This window comes from Nanorana parkeri, unplaced genomic scaffold (genome assembly GCF_000935625.1).
Source record: "Nanorana parkeri isolate BGI_ZX_2015 unplaced genomic scaffold, ASM93562v1 scaffold738, whole genome shotgun sequence".
Classification (NCBI taxonomy): domain Eukaryota; kingdom Metazoa; phylum Chordata; class Amphibia; order Anura; family Dicroglossidae; genus Nanorana; species Nanorana parkeri.
The window spans coordinates 633,235-653,803 of NW_017307006.1; the positions used below are offsets into that span (position 1 = coordinate 633,235).

At 44.4% G+C, this 20,569-nt stretch overlaps 1 protein-coding gene across 2 annotated transcripts in view; it reads left to right on the top strand.

Moving 5' to 3' along the window:
- The first annotated feature begins 19,238 nt into the window (after nt 1–19,238).
- Nucleotides 19,239–20,569, top strand: part of RALGDS (ral guanine nucleotide dissociation stimulator) — a 61,365-nt gene continuing 60,034 nt past the window's right edge. For both annotated transcript variants that reach the window (XM_018564230.1, XM_018564231.1), the window contains exon 1: nt 19,239–19,457. In XM_018564230.1, the coding sequence (XP_018419732.1) occupies nt 19,275–19,457 (183 nt within the window). In that variant the 5' untranslated portion in view covers nt 19,239–19,274. The remainder of the gene's footprint in view (nt 19,458–20,569) is intronic.

Consider the following 20,569-nt stretch of genomic DNA (forward strand, 5'->3'; position numbering starts at 1 on the left):
ATACCCTTTAAGAAATTTCAGAAACACATAAGACATAAGGTACAACTAAGCTTGTATGTCCATTATGGGTGCCCTTGGTGCCTCTGGGGAGATCAATAGTTAGCCAGGAAAATCCATCTCTACTATTTGTCACCTCAGATTGGTTGGCCTGGATTGGGGCTAAGTGATTTAGGGGTTGCCTACAGACATAATATAGTTGGCACTGTTCTGGACAAACGATCCAAGCTCGCTCCTGTGATGGACTACAATCTCAATACAAATTAGTAAACTAAACATGAGAATGTAGTCCATCACGGAAGTGAGCTTGGAGCGGTGACTACGTTATAACACATACAGGGACCATGGGGAACAAAAGTAGCCCCCCTCCAGAAGGAAGGACAGTGTCAGCACCAATTCAGAGATGATTTGAGGATCTACAGCCGAGTGATACACAAATAAGATACATTTCTGTTAATAGTGCAGCGCTCACCCCCGAAGGAGCCAGAATAACCCAGGTCATCACTAGTCGGTCTAGGTGTTTTAGTATTCAGCTGCCCCATTAGAATTAACTGCCCTCTTCTAGTGCTCACAAAGCGGATATCCACTCCAGGAGTATAATGCTGAAGAACTTTTAATAAATATATTCACTCTGGGGGAGAGGGTATAGGGATCCTAGTCATTCAGGGCAGACTCACAAGTCCCTTTTTATCAATTCAGCGTAGATCCATTTGTAGCATAGTGAATAGGAATTTGAGTAGCAGATGAGCACAAATCTTCAGCAGGAGAGACACCAGACTTGCTCCTGAGGTCCACTATGCTCTGGGCACCTCCAGCAGCCATCAGCTTCCCTGGTTCTCCTCCTCTGACAACTGCAAAGGCCTCCTCCAGACTTGAGGCCTAGCCAAACACTTCCCGCATTTCTTAGGCCTAGCCTGGGGGGCAGGCTAGACAGCACCCCAACCTGGACTAATCCATTGCTGGCACAAGACTGAGCACATGGCAATTCCCTCGAGTATATAAGCACTTCCCAGCATTCAACACTGGTTGAGAAAGACCCAGTGATTGGTTGGTGAGCTGCACACACACTCACAGTGTCCTTCACTGGATGCCCCACACTACAGCAGTCACACTCCACCCAGGCAGGTACAATCAATGCCAGAACACCTGGAATTATCCAGATAAATGGCAACTATAATTCAGCCAGACCACAGCAATCACTACATTTCTAGTAGCCACCACACAAAAGGTGATGGGGGCTACAATAGTTAATTTGTAAAATGTAACCTTTGAGTTTGGCGTCACTTTATGGTGCACTCACCTACATCTGTGAGTGCTTCTTGATCTTTTTGGCATCAAGCAACTTTCCCAGATCCAAGCTACCACCTGGTTTTCTGTTTTTGTTTTCTAAACTGTCAGTGAAACAGAAAATAAAGGGAAATCTCTCAAATGAAGTCCTGGATGCAGTATAACCCAACAGAGGTTCTAACCTTTCCCCATTCTATCCAAAGTAAAAATAAAATGTTTTGTCTGGACATACACTGACTGAGGCACCTCACTTGTAGGGCAGAGAAATCAGCAGGACAGCGGAGAACACCCACAAACTGCACCAATCCCTACGCTACCAAAGTGGTGGTATACCTATTGGATGTAGCTGCCCTTAAAGTAACCCAACATGAGTATTTTGCTGCATAGGTTTGGGCTATTAAAAGGAGAACTATGAGATGAGTGATTTCCACTCACCTCATAGTTCTAGCCGACCTGTGACAATGAGACTGTCACAGGTCGGCTCAGTAGATCGGGAGGTGAGGGAACACATACCGGGTTCGGTCACCTCTCGATCCTGTCACGGCTCTCTGCCGTGACAGGGGGAGGGGCTGGATTCCCCTCTCCCCGTTCCGATCTGCCAGCGCTGACTGGCGGAACGGACGGGGGAGGGGGCGGGTACAGCTGGCTCTGCCTCTAGATTGGCATAGCCAGCTGTCACTCACACAGCTGGGCGGATCCCGTCATCTAAGTCGGGATCCGCTCCGGCTGCGGCGTCTCAGTATACCGCGAGCTGTAGCTCGCGGTATACTGAGCTTAGGGTAACGGGAGGACGCTAGTTTGTGTCCTCCCGTTACCCTAAGGAGAACTATGGGGAAAAACACTGACCCCATAGTTCTCCTTTTAACAGCGCTCTCTCCCGGAATGTAAGGAAGGACATATACGAGTCAAGTACTGCCAAGCGGCAAACATTTCACAATTATACTTTAATCCGTTTAAACATCTGCCAGTGCTTCTGTGAAGATGAAGGAATCTCAGATAATATCATGAAGCAATCATACATACTTAGGAATACCATAACAATACCTCTATTGCACAAGAGTGTAGATTTTGTCCCAAAGTATTTCCCTGGAGGCTCAATGGGCTTGCTCAATAATTTAAAGCTCAATTCTGGGATTAGAAAATATCATCTAAATACAAGAGCTGTGTGTATTCTTACTTAGGGTGGACTCGATGGACATGTGTCTTTTTTCAACCTGACTAACTATGTAACTATGAATCTTCGTGAGCTTTGTGTATTTCTTCCAGATCTGTGCAGTAACCCAGTGTGATAAAGACCAGTCACTGCTGCTCTCTCTCCTTGTGCAGGGTGACTGGTCTTGTCTCCGCCCCCTCCTGTAGTTTTCTGCAGGCAGCCTGTAGTAGGTGTAGCCTGGTGTGCCCCTCCCACAGCTCTGCGCTCGGCACAGCCTATGTACTGCACTTTATATCTACTGGCCCTTTAACTAAATGCACTCTAAGGCATTATTTCCACATTCTAATGGAGACCTGGCTTGTGTCTGGGAGTTGGGGAGAGTCTTGACAAGCATCCAACAGTGCTGTTAAATTAATCAAAGTAACAGATGAACAAGGTTTATATCTAGACAAGGTTTATATTCTGTATGCAGCTTGTAGCTCGTCGCTCCTACATGACCCTTTTTTCGAGCGATATTGCTCAAAATTGCGTGATTTTCATGTCGCTCAGTGTGAATGGGGCCTTAGGGTAACGGGAGGACACAAACTCGCGTCCTCCCGTCACCCTAGGCTCAGTATACCGCGAGCAGTAGCTGACAGCTGGCTCTGCCTTTCTACCTCATAGTTCTCCTTTAAACAAAAAAAAAGAAACAAAGCTGAACTGCAGGCAAGCCAATAGGAAGTGAGAAGACGTTTCTCCAAAGTAAGGGACATGCCATCTGAGAAACTTTCATACCTTACCTCTGAGACAGTTGTCACTGCAACAAGTGTCCCCATTGGAAGATTTCTCCTCTGTTCCTGTTCTGGTAACAACTGAAAATTTCCAATGGTCACCAGGGGACAGAGCGAGAATCAATTTTCCTAATGGGAAAACATGACCAGAATTCTAACCCCTTACCACTCTATCCAAAACAAAAACAGAAGAAGAGTTTGGGCTTTAGATACACCTTTTAGGATTGGATTATGATTGTTTTTGAATCGGCACTCAGCTTTCAGTGAAATGCAGAGCGGGAAAAGCCAGATAAAACACAATTGTATATTCTCATCCTCTTATATCCCCCTTAGTTACTCTTGACATTATACTAACACTGGCAGATGAAGTAACAGTGAGTTTGTGTCTTCGTCCTGTTTACAATCATTTAAAAGCTGATCTCCAGGGTCAGAAAATATTGTGTAAATACAAGAGCCGTGTGTATTCTTACTGGAATCTTACTGGGCTTTGTGTATTTCTTCCAGATCTGAGCAGTAATCCAGTGTGACACTTTACCTCCTTCCTGTAATAAAGACCAGTCACTGCTGCTCTCTCCTTGTGCAGGGTAACTGCTCTTGTCTCCACCATTGCCTGTAGTTTTCTGCAGGCATCCTGTAGTGGGTGGGGCTTGCTGGGCTCCTCCCACAGGTCAGTTTTCTGTACAGGCTATGTACAGCACAGTGATGATGTCACTGCTACTTTAAAAGGTAGTAACTGGAAAGCCATTTGTTTCACACAAAAGAAGAACTCTGGGGGAATTTCTTTAGTAACCCTTCCAAAGTGGGGCTGCCACCACACTGCAAGCGTTAAGTTTCATTTTGTTCTCGGGAGGAAAATAACAAAGCCATACTCACCTGATCCTCAGAACTGACTTGCTCTTGGACCAGTCCCTGAAGACTCTTTCCCCCTCCTCTGCAACAGTCTAAGGTCCCTGAGTCATTACATTCTATACACAGTGTATTAGATGTGAGGGACATACCATCACTGCAGTGGAGGAGGCTCTGGGGTTCAGACGAGTATAACTTTGTTTTTTTCCTCTCTAGTCCAAAACGAGCACTGAACCCTGTGTGGGGGTACAGTGACCAATGATAAGCGTGCCTGAGCCGGGGACCAGGTCCTGGAAATAAGAAGCTCTTCTCATTGGTCAGCATGGGCATGTGACCAATGAGCGCTCTCTATTTGCGATCATTGTGAGCATTCTATATTCATTGGGAAGTCCAATGTATAGTGTACGGACCACTACACTGGCTGGCGGAGACTTCAGGCATGTAAGTAGAGCGGGGGGGCCAGGGGAGATGGGGGGTGAAGTGCTGTGGGTACGTTGATTTTGACCACAATTTATAAAACAATAACTTACGCTTTGAAACATTTTTGTGCCCGGATTTCAGCTTTAAAATCGACATGGTGACATATGACAGTGCTTTCCCAGGGAGCAGTTGGTTACTGTCACCATCATTTATGCAGAGGAGTACAGTGCTTTCCTGCACTGGCAGGCTACAAAGAAGTGTGGTTCCTCAGGCTCTAAAATCAAACCAGTTATGATATCAGTGTAGTCCAGGGGCTGCCCCTGCCGGGAAAGGGGTGAGCTGTGTGCTGCCCACAGTTGGCGGCAGGGAAAGCCCTGATAAGTGACATGTCAGGATGACTCAGAGCCTACGATTACACATCATTTGTAGAAGTGCCGGGACAAATATTGAGCCATAGTGTGATAATGCGGAGGATTGTAGTGTACTGTAACCGTGTAGTGTGTCATGTATACTTCATTGCTATGGTGACATGTGAGCACACCATCAAACACACTATAAAACAGTCTAATTAAAAGGGCTTTACTGTATAAAAAACCCGTCCTGATAACAATGTATCCTCTCCTTCACTTAAAGAAGAACTCCAGGAAATGCAATCATTAACCCTTGCAGTAGGGCCACCCCTGCACTGCAAGGGTTAACTGCTCTAGAGACAAAAAAAGACAATACACTCACCTAATCTCGGTTCTGTGGCGGTGAGAGTTCACCTCTCTCTCTATGCTCCGTCTGTGGAATGTCCCTCAGACTTCTCACAGATAATGGATTAGATGTTAGATGTGATGACATCAGTGGCCCTTAGACCACCGGAGCCCAGGGAAAAAGAGACTGCGTGGACCAGTCTAGAGCTAAAAGGGACTCGGGTAAGTATATTTTCTTTTATTTTAGCCCCTAGACCAGGGGTTGGCAACTCTGGCCCTCCATCTGTTGCGGAATTGCAAGTCCCGTGAGACATTATAGGACTCTGACAGCCAGAGGCAAGACTTCCAAGGGCAGATGCATGATGGGATTTGTAGTAAAAGCACAGCTCAAGGGCCGGAGATGCCCACCCTGTCCTAGACCAAAACGAGCATTTAACCTGTACAGTGTGGGGCTAGTTCTTCTTTAAAGCAGAAGTAAAGTGTACAAAATAAAGTGCTGGGAGGTTGGGATTGGAAACATGCAAAGTCTTTTCTGCCAAAAAGAAATTCTCTCTCTTTCTCCTGTCATTTTTTTTTTTTTTTAAATGTTCAGCATACGCGCCGTGCAGTGTACACACTAACATACCATGAATGGGCCAGGTGCTGGGGAGGTAACATTTGTGTCAGGTTTTTATTTCTGCCCGTGACCGCCAATGGGGAGATCATCCCTCACTTCCTGTCCCTGTGACACCCATACAAGAAATGAAGGGAGCAGTTGTCACTAGGACAGGAAGTCACAGACAGCAATGTTGTCAGAGGTTCAGTCCCTTCCCACTTTGTCCTTGTCCCTGTATACTACAGATTGCCATTAGGATGATAAGATTCCTGCCATACACAAGAACACGGCTGTATTAGAGATATCTTTTCATTCTAGATGTGTTTACCTCTGTCGTGGTGTCTCCAGGACACGGTGCTCACACATGAGACATGAGGCTGGATTGTCTTTTCATCTCATGTGCAGGCCTGAAACTCAAACCTGACTGACACAATGTACATGAATCATCACCTGATGAGACAAACAGGAGAAATTCAGCACACACTAGCACATCACTTAATTAGCCTTTATCTTATACATCTCAATGTATTTAATGGCTCATCAATTAGAGGCATCATCATACATTGTTTTTTATGATGTGGAGAACCATTAAGGCATCTATATAAACTCATTGATACTCACGTGCACCTTATTTATTCAAAGAGAAATCTAAAATCATCACCCTCATCATACATACAGTGAAATGTATACATAGCAAATGTATAGCCAACATGTTTTCATTTATGAAAGAAGGGTTATCACCTCTAGTATGGTAAATCCAAAAAGGTTACAGTTGTCATCGGAGTAGGAGGTGAGGGGTTAATCTCCCAATGAGCTTAGTAATATCCCCTTTGCACACCGTAGCAATGTACCACAGAATCCAACGGGTGCTGGAACAACTGATGGATGGCGCCACAGTATACAATCTACAAGATATGTTCTCCGCACACCATGCTGCTTCGGAATACCTCCATCTGTCATGCTAAAGGAATATAAACAAAGATGATATTCTAAAGCAGAATAATGTGCAGACAATATACCAACGGGGACACCTGTTTTGGTGACTACTAACGGAATTGTCTCTCACTATAGGAAAGATTTGTTTTTCTTTTCTGTTGTGCCTCCAGGACAAGATCTGAGGTGTAATCTGCACAATTTGGGGGTAGCCCATAAACATACAGTCATTTTCTACTTTGGCTGCCCACATGGCTGCTATGCCCAGTCCATGTCTAAAAAGGAATGTAAACTTGCTGGCTTGGACACCCACCGGATCTATAATGTACACATAGTCATCGTGGTGTTGTTCCTCACTATGGTGGAATTATGCATAACATAGAAAGGCCTTAGCTTTTCGTATTGTGTGACCGAACCTAGGTCACCTTCCCATTAATGCTTGAATGATCACACCAGTACACCATTGCTCAATGCATATATTCATGTAGCCTGATATCCTCGTTGTATATGTACTGATTGTACCCTTCTTGAGTTTTGATACTGATTGTTAAGGAACTGTTAAAAAAATACTAATAAAAACTGATTCAACACTAAACTTGCTAGCTTGGATGAAAAGTGCAAACCTTTCCCGCACATTGATTGCACATTTGAGCCACCTCCGTGAACCAGCATAAGCTGGCCATGTACTGCTCAAATCTTGGCCAAATTGGCAGAAATATGAGCTGTGGGTGACCCTGTCTGCACCCTCCTGTGATTTTTAAATCGAGTCTGTTTAAAAGCTAGCACAGGAGAATCTACCATGTCATAGTAGCTGCAGGTCACACAACACTGATGGGGGCCCTGTGATTTCTATTTACACCCCCTGCTGATTTGTCCCAGAGATGACTTTAGGCTGTCCATACACTGGTCAAAATTCAATCAGTGTGTGGCCACCTCGGGACTTCCCATTTGCCAAAAGCACATTTCTCAATTGACTTTTGTTGAAGGAGCAGTCTGAAAATTCTCGACTGAACAGTGACTGCAGTCATTCAGGCCTAATCAAATGCAGAATACAGGTGCACTTTAAGCACCTTAAGATTCTGTTGGATTTTCTGGCCAATACTCTTTGTTTCCCTGGAATCCCTCCAGTGAACTATTGTAAACTGATATAATGAATGAAAATGTTCCATTATTACATTATGATTGGGGAAAGCTTGGAATTACCAATGTACTAATTGGAGAATAATACAGACGCAATGAAGCCTTTCTGTGTGTTGTTCTGAATAATGGTGCCCTGTGTGGACTATAGTTACGTGTTTCTTTGTGGTCATTCCTGATCAATTGATTGGTCATTTTTTACAAACAGAGCAGCATTGTCCATGAGTCTACTAATTCAATCTCAGTTTTGTTGTAGAGTTCTGCCTGAGATCTGAAAGAGGAAACCTGGTGACATTACTGTGGACAAATAAGAATGGCTCATAATGATATCGTAACCTAGGTCAGCCCTCAGTGTCAGGTATATGGTGTTTTGTCAGTAAGTAGGGTTATTATTACATGAATGTCATTGTTAATGATGTTTTAAAATGGCTGCCTCCATGTTCTCTCACTACAGTTTCCCTTTAGGACCCATTTATACCTTTGCATGTGTTAACGCCAGAGTTTTCATATGTTGAACTGAATATTGGTAAGGCATCCCATCCATTTTGAATGGGCTTGCAACACGCCTCAATGCATGAAAAATTGCTATTGCTGCATTTTTAGCAATGCGCAATTTTTATTCTATATGTGCATCAAAATGTGTTTAATCCTGTGTTACCATGTAGAGCAAAGCAATAGGTTCATTTAATAGCCAGCACATACTCCACTGCTTATATTTATCTCACCTTGTGAAATATTTGGTACTTCCAGGTATGTGAGGGAGCATGTGACTCTCCCCACTGGGTGCCCGATTGCCCGATCGCCAAGACCAAGTACTGTTATATGAAGCAGAGGGCAGAGTACTCAGCCCTGTGGCTCAGCTACAGCATCATAGAGTATATGGACTTCTTCACTTCAGTGGCTGGCCAGTGGGGCAAGGAATCTAAGGAAAGGCAATAAGCATTCATGTGAAGGGGGGGGGGGCAAGTAGTTAAACCTGTTGCTTTGTCTTACATGGGCCTTCAGATGTGCTGATTATTATTTAAAAAAAGGTCAATTTACACCTAATTTACATGCGTGCTGCCACCAATTTCCTTGCCCAGTTGTCACTCAGAGTAGAATGGACAGTCTGATGGCACAGTAAACACATTCAGCTCATTTGGTATGAGATGACAATCATCCAAACCAGCCTAAAACATTTCCGATACCCCTCTAACTCCTCCATCCAGCTGCTGTGGAGGGAACAATCAATTAGGACAGATTACAAAGGCTGTCATTGCTATTCCCCCAAAGCAGAATTCATAAGATCTGCCAGGCCAGCCCCATCTATCTCTTTATTGCCATCTCCATTAACATAAAGAGACCCTGTCACCAACCTAAAAAAGTGCAAGTAAAAGCACAGAAAAATCAAGAATTTTTAATGCTTACTTGCAGTATTTTTCTATTTATAAACAATATTTTATTGACTTGCAAATTACCTTTGCACTTGCCAGGAAACTGACTACTCCATAAAGGTGTCCATGCCCTAGCATACCGACCTCACTCCTTGCACATTGAAGCCCACTACTCTTCTGGAGGTGACTTAGTATAGTCTGTACTGGCCCAGCTCCTCTGCCATTCACCTCCTTACATAACATTATATGGAGCAGCCAGGGGGGAGTGTAGTGGAATACTAAAGAACAAGGATAAGCAACCTATGGTCTTCCAGTTTTGGTGAAACTACAAATCCCATAAAGCATCTGCCTCTGGGAGTCATCCCTGTGGCTGTCAGTCTTGCAATGCCTAATGGGATTTGTAGTTGCACCACTGCTGGAGGGCTGACGTTTGCGTATTCCTGCTATAGAGTATCACTTGATTCTGCTGTGGTATACTCTGAGTCTGCTGGGGCTGCTGACATACCCAAGATTGCAGTGCCCAGTCTCAGGCTTTTCTATGCCTACACGAGAGGTTTGTACAGGTAAATAAAATGCATATATACACATCAGCTGCACATATACTCTTATGGAAAGGTGGTTGTTGAAATTAATGGTCTGGTGACAGGGTCTCTTTTACGGTAAAATTTGGCCAAGCAAATAATTTCTGTTATTGGACCCACCAATGGACTAGAGCAGCCTTTCCAACCCTTGGGATAACTTCATAGTTTCAAGGAACCCGTGCTAATAAATAATTTTTAGTAGTGAAAATAGGAATTCCATAATAATGATGATAATAACAATGTCCAGAAAAGAAATGTGGACAGCAAACATTGTTCCCTCACATTGGTGGTCAGTGAAGTGTCTCCTTCCATTAGTGGTCAATAGTGAAGTGTCCCCTTATCTTGGTGGTCATTAGTAGTAAGGCCCCTTTACCACTTGTTCTCAGTGGGAAGGATTCCCCTACAGATAGCTAAAAAGATCAATGATGTCAGTGCTTACTTATCCGAGCAACAGAAATTATCTCTAGGGCACATGTGTCAAACTCAAGGCCCAGGGGCCAAATCCGGCCCACTAGGCCATTTCCTAGACTTCTACTTTCAGATCTAGGTATTAAGTTATCACTAAAACCAGTGATAATCGAATGCAGAGGCAATTATGATCAAGATTAGATACATTTATATAGTCTTACAGGCCCTTTGAGGGCAACCATCATGTTGATGCGGCCCACGATTAAATTGAGTTTGACACCCCTGATCTAGGAGGAACCCAAGAGTTCTATGGAACCCTGGTTGAAAAAAGCTGGAGTGCCAGGCATATGAACATGGGAGTTTTGTTGTCCCTGTTTAGCTGGGCTGGTACAGATTTGGCCCTAGATATAAACTTGTACACAAACAACAAACCTTTTAAGCCGGCAGATCCAGAGTTATGCAAGCAGCTTCTTACTAAAGTCCCTTGCAATCCAGACAGTAAGGAGGCAATCTGTCCGGAGGTGGAGTCTGGTATTACTATGTAAATCTGTGATTAGCTGCTCTTGTGTTTGGTTTCAGTCTGTGCTCTTCAGCATGTAGACTGCAGGCTTGTTTACATCTAGGACCCTCTGTAAAGGCTGTAAAGGCCTGATTGACGCACAAGCCGCTGTTTAGCAAAACCACTTTGCCTCCCCATCACTCATTATGGCGCCCCCCCACAGTCAAGGCTTTGTTTGTGTTTATGTAAATACTGCATATTGGGAAGCCGAAGTTTAAAATAAAGATATAAAATAAACTTGACAATATGTGATAAAATGTGGCTTTACAGTCTGCTCAGCTAAGATAGAATTATATCGAATCCTAAATGTGTGTGTTCAGACAGGATCCAATATATTGCAAAAAAAAAATGGATAAAGTTGTGTGAAGCAGCAGCTGGATAGACGTATTTCTGATTGCAACATACAGTACATATTCGTCTTAGATCAAATGCTGAGTAGATGTATTTTACATTGCAATGTTTATTAACATTAAGCTTATACGTTTTAGAAACAATAAATGTGATCTAAACAGATTATAAAGCCGCTCATGTATTTTGCAATCTAAATTATGTAGATTGCACAGATGGAGTTTTTAGTATGTGGACAGCTTAAGCTGCCAAACTTGGAGCTGTGGGTGGCCCTGCTGGCATCAAAAATCGTTTTGTTTCAATTGACTTTTGTCCAAGAAGGTAAAAATTATCTGGTGAACAACTATTGTATTCTGCCGTTGCTGAATACCATAGCCGGCAGCAGGAATTCCTCTAGGCATTTTGTTTAGGCTGGGTTCACACCTAGGCGTATCGAAGCGATTCGCGGTAAAAAAAAACGCGCGGCATACGCGCGTTTCCGAGGGCTACATGTATCCCAATGGAAACGCGCAACAAAAACGCCCCAAAGAAGCTCCTGTACTTCTTTGGGCGTAGGAACGTTTTGTAGCGCGTTCATACGCGCTGTAATACGCCCAGGTGTGACCCATACCCATAGGAAATAATGGGATTTTGGTGTTTGAGCGTTTTGCAGAGCGTAGGAACGCGCTACAAAACGTCCAGGTGTGAACCAGGCCTTAGTGTTGATGGGGAATCGCAGGCTGAACGAGAGAAAACGTATGGTGTGAGCCTTAAAGTGACACTAAACTGAGGAGTGAAATCTTAAAAATATATTCACGTACCCTATTAACAAAAAGTTATTTACCTTTTTTGTGTATCACTCGGTTGTAGATCCTCAAATCATCTCTGAATTGGTGCTGACACTTTCCTTGACTACTTTTATTCCCCATGGTCCCTGTGTGTGTTGTAAAGCAGCCACCGCTCCAAACACACGCCCATGATGGACCACGATCTTATGTTTAGTTACTAATTTGTATTGAGATTGTAGTGCATCACTGGAGTGAGTTTGGAGCGGCGGCTGCCTTACAACACACAAGGACCATGGGGAACAAAAGTAGCCGCCCTCCAGAAAGAAGGACAGTATCAGCACCAATTCGAATCTTGTGCCATTCTAACAGGCAAAGCTTTTGTATTCCTGATGCCGAATGCCGATACCAAGCCAAAGCTTTTTATCCCCTTTCTGTTTCCTGCACACGCCTCCTGGCCAGTGAGCCTTTCCATTATAGTGATGGGCCAATAGAAATATGTGGGCTTAGCAGCAAGTAAATAATGTTTTAGCCTTTAATTTCTACTTCTCATCGTTCCATGCATGCACCAATCGGCTGAAAGTTCATGTCAGACTGTAGGAGATTCTGCAACAGCTGCTGAAATTTTTCAGAAGTCACAGAACGGAAATGTTTAGATTTGCTGTCTGTCATTTTATGAGCTCTGACAGTTTCATGTTTCATGCTTTGGGTGAGGGAGATGTTTCGGCAGAAAACAGAGCTCTCGAAGGCGGGTCTGTCATTCCATGACCAGCCTCAGAAGTCATTTTTAGAATTTTCCTGGGAATCCAATTGTTCTATGTTATGTGTGTCACGGCTCTTTCACTGTCTTCCAGTCTTATGCATAGGATTTGTGAACACTGGTCTGCTGAGAATGAGAATTCTGTCACATTGCAAGATCAGCTTGTTCAATATTTGCCAATGTATTGGTCATTTCCAATCATCTTTTCAGATACAGTAAAGCGATTGTTTTATGAGTACCCACAATCTTTATCAGATCTGAAAAAAAAGGAAAACAGCCATGTTTCATGTTACACCCGGAATAGTGGTGTAGCAAAAGATGGAGTACGCCTGTAGGGATGGTGTTTCCTGGAGCTTTATGGGAACTGTAAACATAAATGCGTGTCCAATACTTGCAATTATGACAGGTTTAGGCACTAATCTAGTAAAGCATACAACTGAAATAAAAAGAGGTGCTCCACTCTTCTGTGTCACCTGAGGCCGTGTCTCAGGCTTCATGGAAACTTAAACCTGAACTCGAAAATAATTAAATATATTTTAAATGCAGCTAGTATCAATATCTGAAGTTGTCTTGATGTCAGCCATTTGCAGTCCCCTCCACAGCAGCACTGGGAGAGGAAGGGCCAGAACCAAGAGCCAATCAGGTTCTGCTACGGTGCATATGTGTTAACAGTAAACCTGCTGAGTGGTGAAAGCAGAGGATGCCTTTGCTAGTGAGCTTCTGCCCCTTCAGTAGCAGATCAGTAGGCTGGGAGAGTGCACTTGACCAGGCCTTGCTGCTGCTAATGCAGTGGAGGTCTAGGACCTGGCTGGGGTATCTGGCAGGGGTCCCCAGATTACATGACTGGCTGAACAAAATGAAAAGCTTTGGGAGGGACTCAGGAGGCCCTCGCACTACAGGCTACCTACAGAAAATGACAGGAGGGGGCAGATACAGGACCGGCCACCCTGAACAAGGAAAGAACGCAGCAGTAACTGGTCTTTATTACAGGAAGCTCCTGGGCAGAGACAAGGTGTGCTTGACTGGTCTGTGCTGATGCTAATACAGTGGAGGTCCAGGGCCTAGTTAGGGTGTCCAGCAGGGGCCCCTAGATCACTTGACTGCCTGAACAAAATGAAATCCTTAGGGAGGAACCCGGGAGGCACTTGTACTATAGGCTGCCTATGGAAAAAAACAGAAGGGGGCAGATACAGGACCGGCCACCCTGCAGGAGAGAGCAGCAGTAAGTGGTCTTTATTACAGGAAGCTCCTGCACAGAGGCAAAGTGTGCTCGACCAGGCTGATGCAGTGGAGCCTGGGCCTGGTTGGGGTGTCCGGCAGGGCGCCCTAGATCGCAAGACTAGCTGAACAAAATGATAAATCCTTTGGCAGGTGAAACAGTTCCCATGTATTTAGCTTTTCGCTGGGAGTTCAGCTTTTCTATAAATGATTCCAGTTTATTACACAACTTTTCTATACATTGAGCAACTTCTCAGTGAACGTACGTAGACAAAATGAAGTTAATTCACTTGTCTGACGTTTTCTCTAAATTATATGGCCAATCAAAATCATGTACCTGCTGCTGTGTTGACCTCTGCCAGCTCTCGATTCGGAATAAACATTGCATAGTTTATCCATCTGCACACAGTACATGTTTACCATGATCCTGAAAAATTGCAGAGCTCGAAAAATGAATGATGACATGAGAAATCAGAGGCTCCCGATTGGCTGCGGAGTGGGCTCCCTTCCCAGGAACTTCCTGTTTTGCCCACATTCCGCAGCGGAACACCACAGAGTGAAAGCTCAGCATTTTTCAGAATTATTGAGGAAATGGGAGTTCAAAACCGAAATCATTCAGCAGATTTTCATTGGCTTGGTCTTGTGACTTTGGTCTGGACTGCTGAAAGGCTTCTTAGAAGTTCATTGACCCTTCCACCTTCGGCGTCTTAATGACCCCGCATGCCACAACATGGGCTGTAAGCAGTAAACTCTGTACACACAGTATTGTTGGGTAATGTGTGTAACACGCCCTTAGAGTTCTGTATGTTACACGGGAAGCACATATGGTTGTATTTAGAGGAACTGTGCAAAGAACGATATACGGGAAATCTGTCCATGTGTAAGGTGACGGTGGCAATATAACAGAGCCACGTTAAAGACCGATACACCACAAATTGGGATTTAAATTTGGCAGATAAAAAGGTTTTCATAGTTACATCTTATTCAAATTTGGCAAGATTGGAACCTTAAAGAAATACTCCGGGAATTTAAAAGACTTACCCTTGTAGTGGGACTAGCCCCCACTTTGCAAGGGTTAGGTGCTCATTTTGTCTAGGGGGGGCTTAAATAAGACAGATATACCCACCTGACCCTCGGTCCCACGGTGGCGACCACTCCCCTCTGTGGACTGTCCCTCGTTGTCCTCACGTCTAATGCAAGTCAATGGACATGGTAACACCAGCGGTCCTTAGAGAAGAGGCCTAGCAGCCCGGTGGGACCAATGATCAGGTGAGTAAATCTGCTTTATTTGAGTCCCCCAGACAAAAGGAGCACTTAATCCTTGCAGTGCAGAGGTAGCCCCACTGCAAGGGCAAAATGTTTTCAATTCCCAGTGTTATTCTTTAAGATGGCATACACTGCTCAAATTTAGGCTATGCCCTTCTGAAATGAAAGGATTGTATAGCACACCATTGTCAGGATACAAAAGCCCGGTGGGAGGATTCCCCCCATTTACGCTAGACCCCGGGGCTCAACAAATAAAAATGCTAAGTGTATATTCAGTTTAGAGTTATGGGGAGTAAATACAGACTATATGCCGCTTTGTGGTTCGTCCAGTGAATTTCTATTGCTACCCATGCCCTCATCCTTTACCCTTGTCCCAATATTTAGGAGTACATTTCCTCTTTAAAAACACCAAAGACTGCCCTGATTTCACCTTCCCTATTGACTCCAATGCATTTCACCAAAATCTCCCAATTTCTGGGGAAATGGGAAGTCTCTGTTTCACTGGAAATGACACATTGATATCTGGTTCCAGAGTTTGCCTTGGGGTTGCAGGGCCTCCTGTGTGCAAGTTTCCTGAGTAAGAGTAAATGTCCCAGGCCGGCCCTGATTGCTTCAGGATACAAAATGCAGGTTCGCTGTATGTAGGTAACAACTTTAACAATATGAAACACACATCACACGTCACACCACGCTGGGATGGAAGATTGGACCACCATGCTGACTATTTGCATTAGGCACCATGCTGCCTGGTTGTGCTGTTTATTTATTTCACCATCGCTTTCTCTACATGTACAGCTCTGCAAAGCTAATAAGCTGCCGCATGGCCTCTAATGGCATCTACATCCCTACACAAACATATGGACAGCACATGGCCAGGGGGGTAATACTGTGCCTCTGCTTGACTAAAGAAGAACTCTGCATAGCAAAGTGTGTATCTCAATGGTTTAAAGAATATAACATGGGGGTGGGGGGCACCACAACTGGCTGAGATCTTCCCGGATAATGGAGTCAATAATTGAGCAGATTGGTTGATGAGGCATTGGAGAACATGGAGGCTGCCACTACTGACCTGTCCTCCTGGCCTTGGTTTTGATACTTTCACACAGTGACAAGGAACAAGTAAGCAGAGAAAGACTTCTACAACTATTCAGATCTGCGTAACTGTTCCAGGCCAGGACTCTAGCATTTTCAAAAAAGACATACCAGCATAGGCAGCCCCAACTATTGTCTCATGACAGGAAAGGATTATTATACTGTAGTGTAGTTGTCCTTTAAATTGACACTAAACTGAGGAGTTAAATCTTAAAAATACATTCAAATACCTAAACTATTAATAAAAATGTATCTTATTTGTGTATCACTCGGCTGTAGATCCTCAAATCATCTCTGAATTGGTGCCGACGCTGTCCTTCCTTCTGGAGGGGGGCTACTTTTGTTCCCCATGGTCACTGTGTGTTGTAAAGTAGTCACCACTCCAATCTCGCTCCCGTGATGGACTACAATCTCATGCTTAGTTTACTAATCTGCATTGAGATTGTAATCCATCCCGGGAGTGAGCTTAGAGCGGTGGCTACTTTACAACACACACAGGGATCATGGGGAACACAAGTAGCCCCCCTCCAGAAGGAAGGACAGTGTCAGCACCAATTCAGAGATGATTTGAGGATCTACAGCTGAGTGCTACACAAATAAGATACATTTATGTTAATAGTGGAGGAACTTGAATGTATTTTTAAGATTAACTCCCGAGTGTCACTTTAAGTTACCCCCCTTAGACTCCCCAAAATCTTATTCTACCAGTCCATGCTCCTGTGAGATCCATGTTGTGTGCAGCACAGCCGCTAATGTAAACTCTCTGGCTCGTTTGTGCAGACAATTCCTGTTTATTCCTATGGAGAGGCTATCTACAACCTGACCATAGGCAGCCTCTCTGCAGGAATGGATGGGAATGTTCTGCCCATGCATAGAATTGTGGGGCCGGGTTTTGTGGCTCCCCTTGGATTGAACATGGAAAGCAAAACTACAAAACTATACTGTGGAAGGTTCATTGACTGGAGAGACGGCCATTTCTAATCTCCCTCTGAAGGCACTAGTTCCCTGTCTGGTATTCCTATCTGTGGACCTTTACCTCCTTTCACTATAAATTACATCAGCATACAGCTCAGCATGCTGATATTAAATTATCTTACATTCATTAGCTAAACGCACATATTTATTTTACTTACAATATATTTTTTCCCACTCTCTGGTCCAATTTGGCACAAATGATGTAATGGTGCCCAAGCCTTGCATCCTGGGAAGGTTAAACAAGCAGAACATTGCTGGGAAATCTCATCTGAAATCTCATGAGATCTCAGGGAAAGGAATTTTCCTCCCCTGAGATGATGTGCATGGTCACATGTCTTAGTCACATGTGCCAGAGTTCCAGGAAGTAAAGGGAGATCTAGTAATCTGCCCTTAGTTAAAATGGCCACAGTCAGAAGACTTGGGAAGAAAAGTAAAATAAGACATGCAAAGAATACAAAGCCGGCAATTATCTAGAAGTATGTGTTTGTAGATTGTCATTACTAAACATTTCTAAAGGTGTGTTTGTTGTCATTTTGAAGATCAGGGTAAAGGTCCGCTTTAACCTGTGGCTTCAATGCTTCCTAATTCAAATCCCAAACCAACTACGTACACATGCTTTTTCTTGAGCATTGACAAGTGTAGTGTTAAAGCTGAACTCCAGCAAAAGCAAATATTGTGTGAAGAGTAATGTGTATACCTACTAGAATCTTGGTGTTCTTTGTGTATTTCTTCCAGATCTGAGCAGTAATTCAGTGTGAAACATTACATACCTCTGTGCAGGATCTTCCTGTAATAAAGACCAGTCACTGCTGCTCTCTGGAGGGTGACTGGTCTTGTCTCTGCCCCCTCCTGTAGTTTTCAGTAGCAGGTGGGGCCTGTTGGGTCCCTCCCACACCTCTGCTCTCTGCACAGGCTATGTACAGCACAGTGATGATGTCACTGCTACTTTTACAAGGTAATACCTGGGTTAGAAAACGTATTAGGATTGGATGTATACCCTTGGTGGCTATTAAGGAATTTATTTCAAGTTTTTGTGCCATTCCATGACTTTGAATAAGCCTTTGCTGTACCTCTAAAGTATTTTTTTGTTTGTTTTGGGAGCACAACCTAGAGGACATTCACATATGTGCTGGTGATAGCACAGGTGAGGTCTTTTTAATCATTTATGTGCATTGAAGCACCATTTAAAATGAATGGCAATGCACATTTACAATGCCTTACTGTGTGTTTTGACTCACATGACTTTTAGACACATAGAAAGGTGCAATTGGGCCCCAAGTGACTCAAAGCATGGAAGCGAGAGGATCAGCATGACATCCAGATTTTTTTTTTAAAGCAGAGGACAACCTTCATGACTTCCCACTTTGAAAACATCCAAAACACAGATTTGTTACTTTTTACATTAAAAGGTGTACGTTATATTTGAGAAACGCTGCTTTATGTCGGCTGTGGAACTACAAGTGACAGCATGCCTTCTCCAGAGATGTTTGTATGGTTACCCAGTGCAGAGCGTAACCAGCCATCCCTCCTCTACAGTACTGTGCAGCTCGGGGCGTGGCTATGTAAATGAGATCCGACTCCCAGCACGCTCCGGGACCTCCTCTTCTTTATGGGAGGGTGACGACATGCAGCGTAGCGTCACCTGGGTGGGCGTGGCCTGTATGCCAATGAGAATGGCAAAGCAGAATCCTGGAGAAGGTTTCAGTAGAGAGCGCCGTAAGAGGCAGAGCGGAGCGCAGATCACCCATCAGATCGCTGCATCCAGGAGAGCCCAGGGGATCGCAGCTCCATTCAGATCGCACACACACATAGCGAGGGATCGTCGCTCCATTCAGATCGCAACTTGTAAAGACTTTTGACACATTGTAGCCAAGTGACTTCCACACGAAGATCGCACGATCTGTATCCAAGTGACTTTCGCACGATCTGAGCACAATATACGGATTACTTCCATAGGACTGGATCCAGCATAGGGGGGTCACTGATCTGCTTCATCCTGGCAGGGAGACCTCTACATCAGCCTATAGCCAGGCTGACTTTGACCCATCGGAGATGCTGAACTGACACCCTCCTCCCCCTCTTCCTCCATTGATCCCCATGATCTACCTAATGTTGCTGGAGCCCCACCATGACAAGACCAGCACCCCAGAGAAGATGTTTGATGGCTCCAGGAAGATGAGAAGCCTGTGGGATGGGGTGAGGCTGGAGGTGGCTGGGGACAGCAGCCCTGTAGTCCTCAGCAGTTTCACCCAGCTAGATCCTGACCTGCCCCAACTGGAGGTGAGAACTCAGCTGTGATGTCTATAGGAACACCGACCCTAAGTCATAGCCAGGCTCTGCCCTCTTAGTGCTAATAAGCCCCCATCAGGGGATGGAAGTGGGCAATGGAAGAGTTAAATGAGCTCCCTAACAAAGCATTGTATAAGATTGTGGTTAGCCATTGTTGATTTGTTTATTTGTCAGATGTATTAGATAACACACATTAGACAGGCTGATCCCATATCATAGGAATGTCTCTGCCAATAGTCTGAATGCATAAGTAAAGTGAAGGGCAGTACAATGATAATCCCCTTCCTGATGGTATGTGTTGTCACTAGTGCTTGCACAGGCTCTTGAAGTATGAAGTGCAAGCTCTTGAGGCAACAGACATCTACGTCTGAGAACTTTATCCTTGTATGCTGTAGTTTGGGCGACAGGCAACATTTGCATGGGCATTGGACCCGCTTTAGGCTTGTTCACACCATGTCCAAACTACATCCGGGCCAGAAACACCTGAAGGCCCATTGTAAGCTAAAAACATGCTGTGAATGCGTCAAAAATGCACTGCACTTCAGATCTACCGGACCTGGTCTGTATATGGTGTGAAAAAGCCCTTATTATGGTTCAAGAGCCTGCACAGGGAGCTGGAGAGGTAATCTGTCAATGAGTGATGTTTTATAAAGTTTATGGCGCTTTGACATTCTCAGAAAGACGAGGGGGAGTTGCATTTAACGTTTGCGGCATTTTTCGGCATTTGGAGACGATGGGGTGAAATGGTGGTAGCGGATGGAATTTTAATCATGAGTGGATTATGCTGGATGGAAAAACCACATAGGTTTCACATGGATCGGTTTATTCATTGGGCACTGCTCGTTTCCAGAGACCTGGGCTGCGAAAGGGATTATTAAGTGATCAAAGCGAGGAGGGGAGACAGACGAAGGTGCCAAACTCGAGAATTACAGACGGGCGACTCTGCAGCCGTAATATTGTGTGGAACACGCTCACATCACGGCTTCAACCAAAATACAATGATATATACACATGTTTATTATGGTTGCCCTGGGAGATGACATGGCTGTGCTGATCATACCACAGAGCAGCTGAGTTACATGTCCTAGGGACATGTATATCTA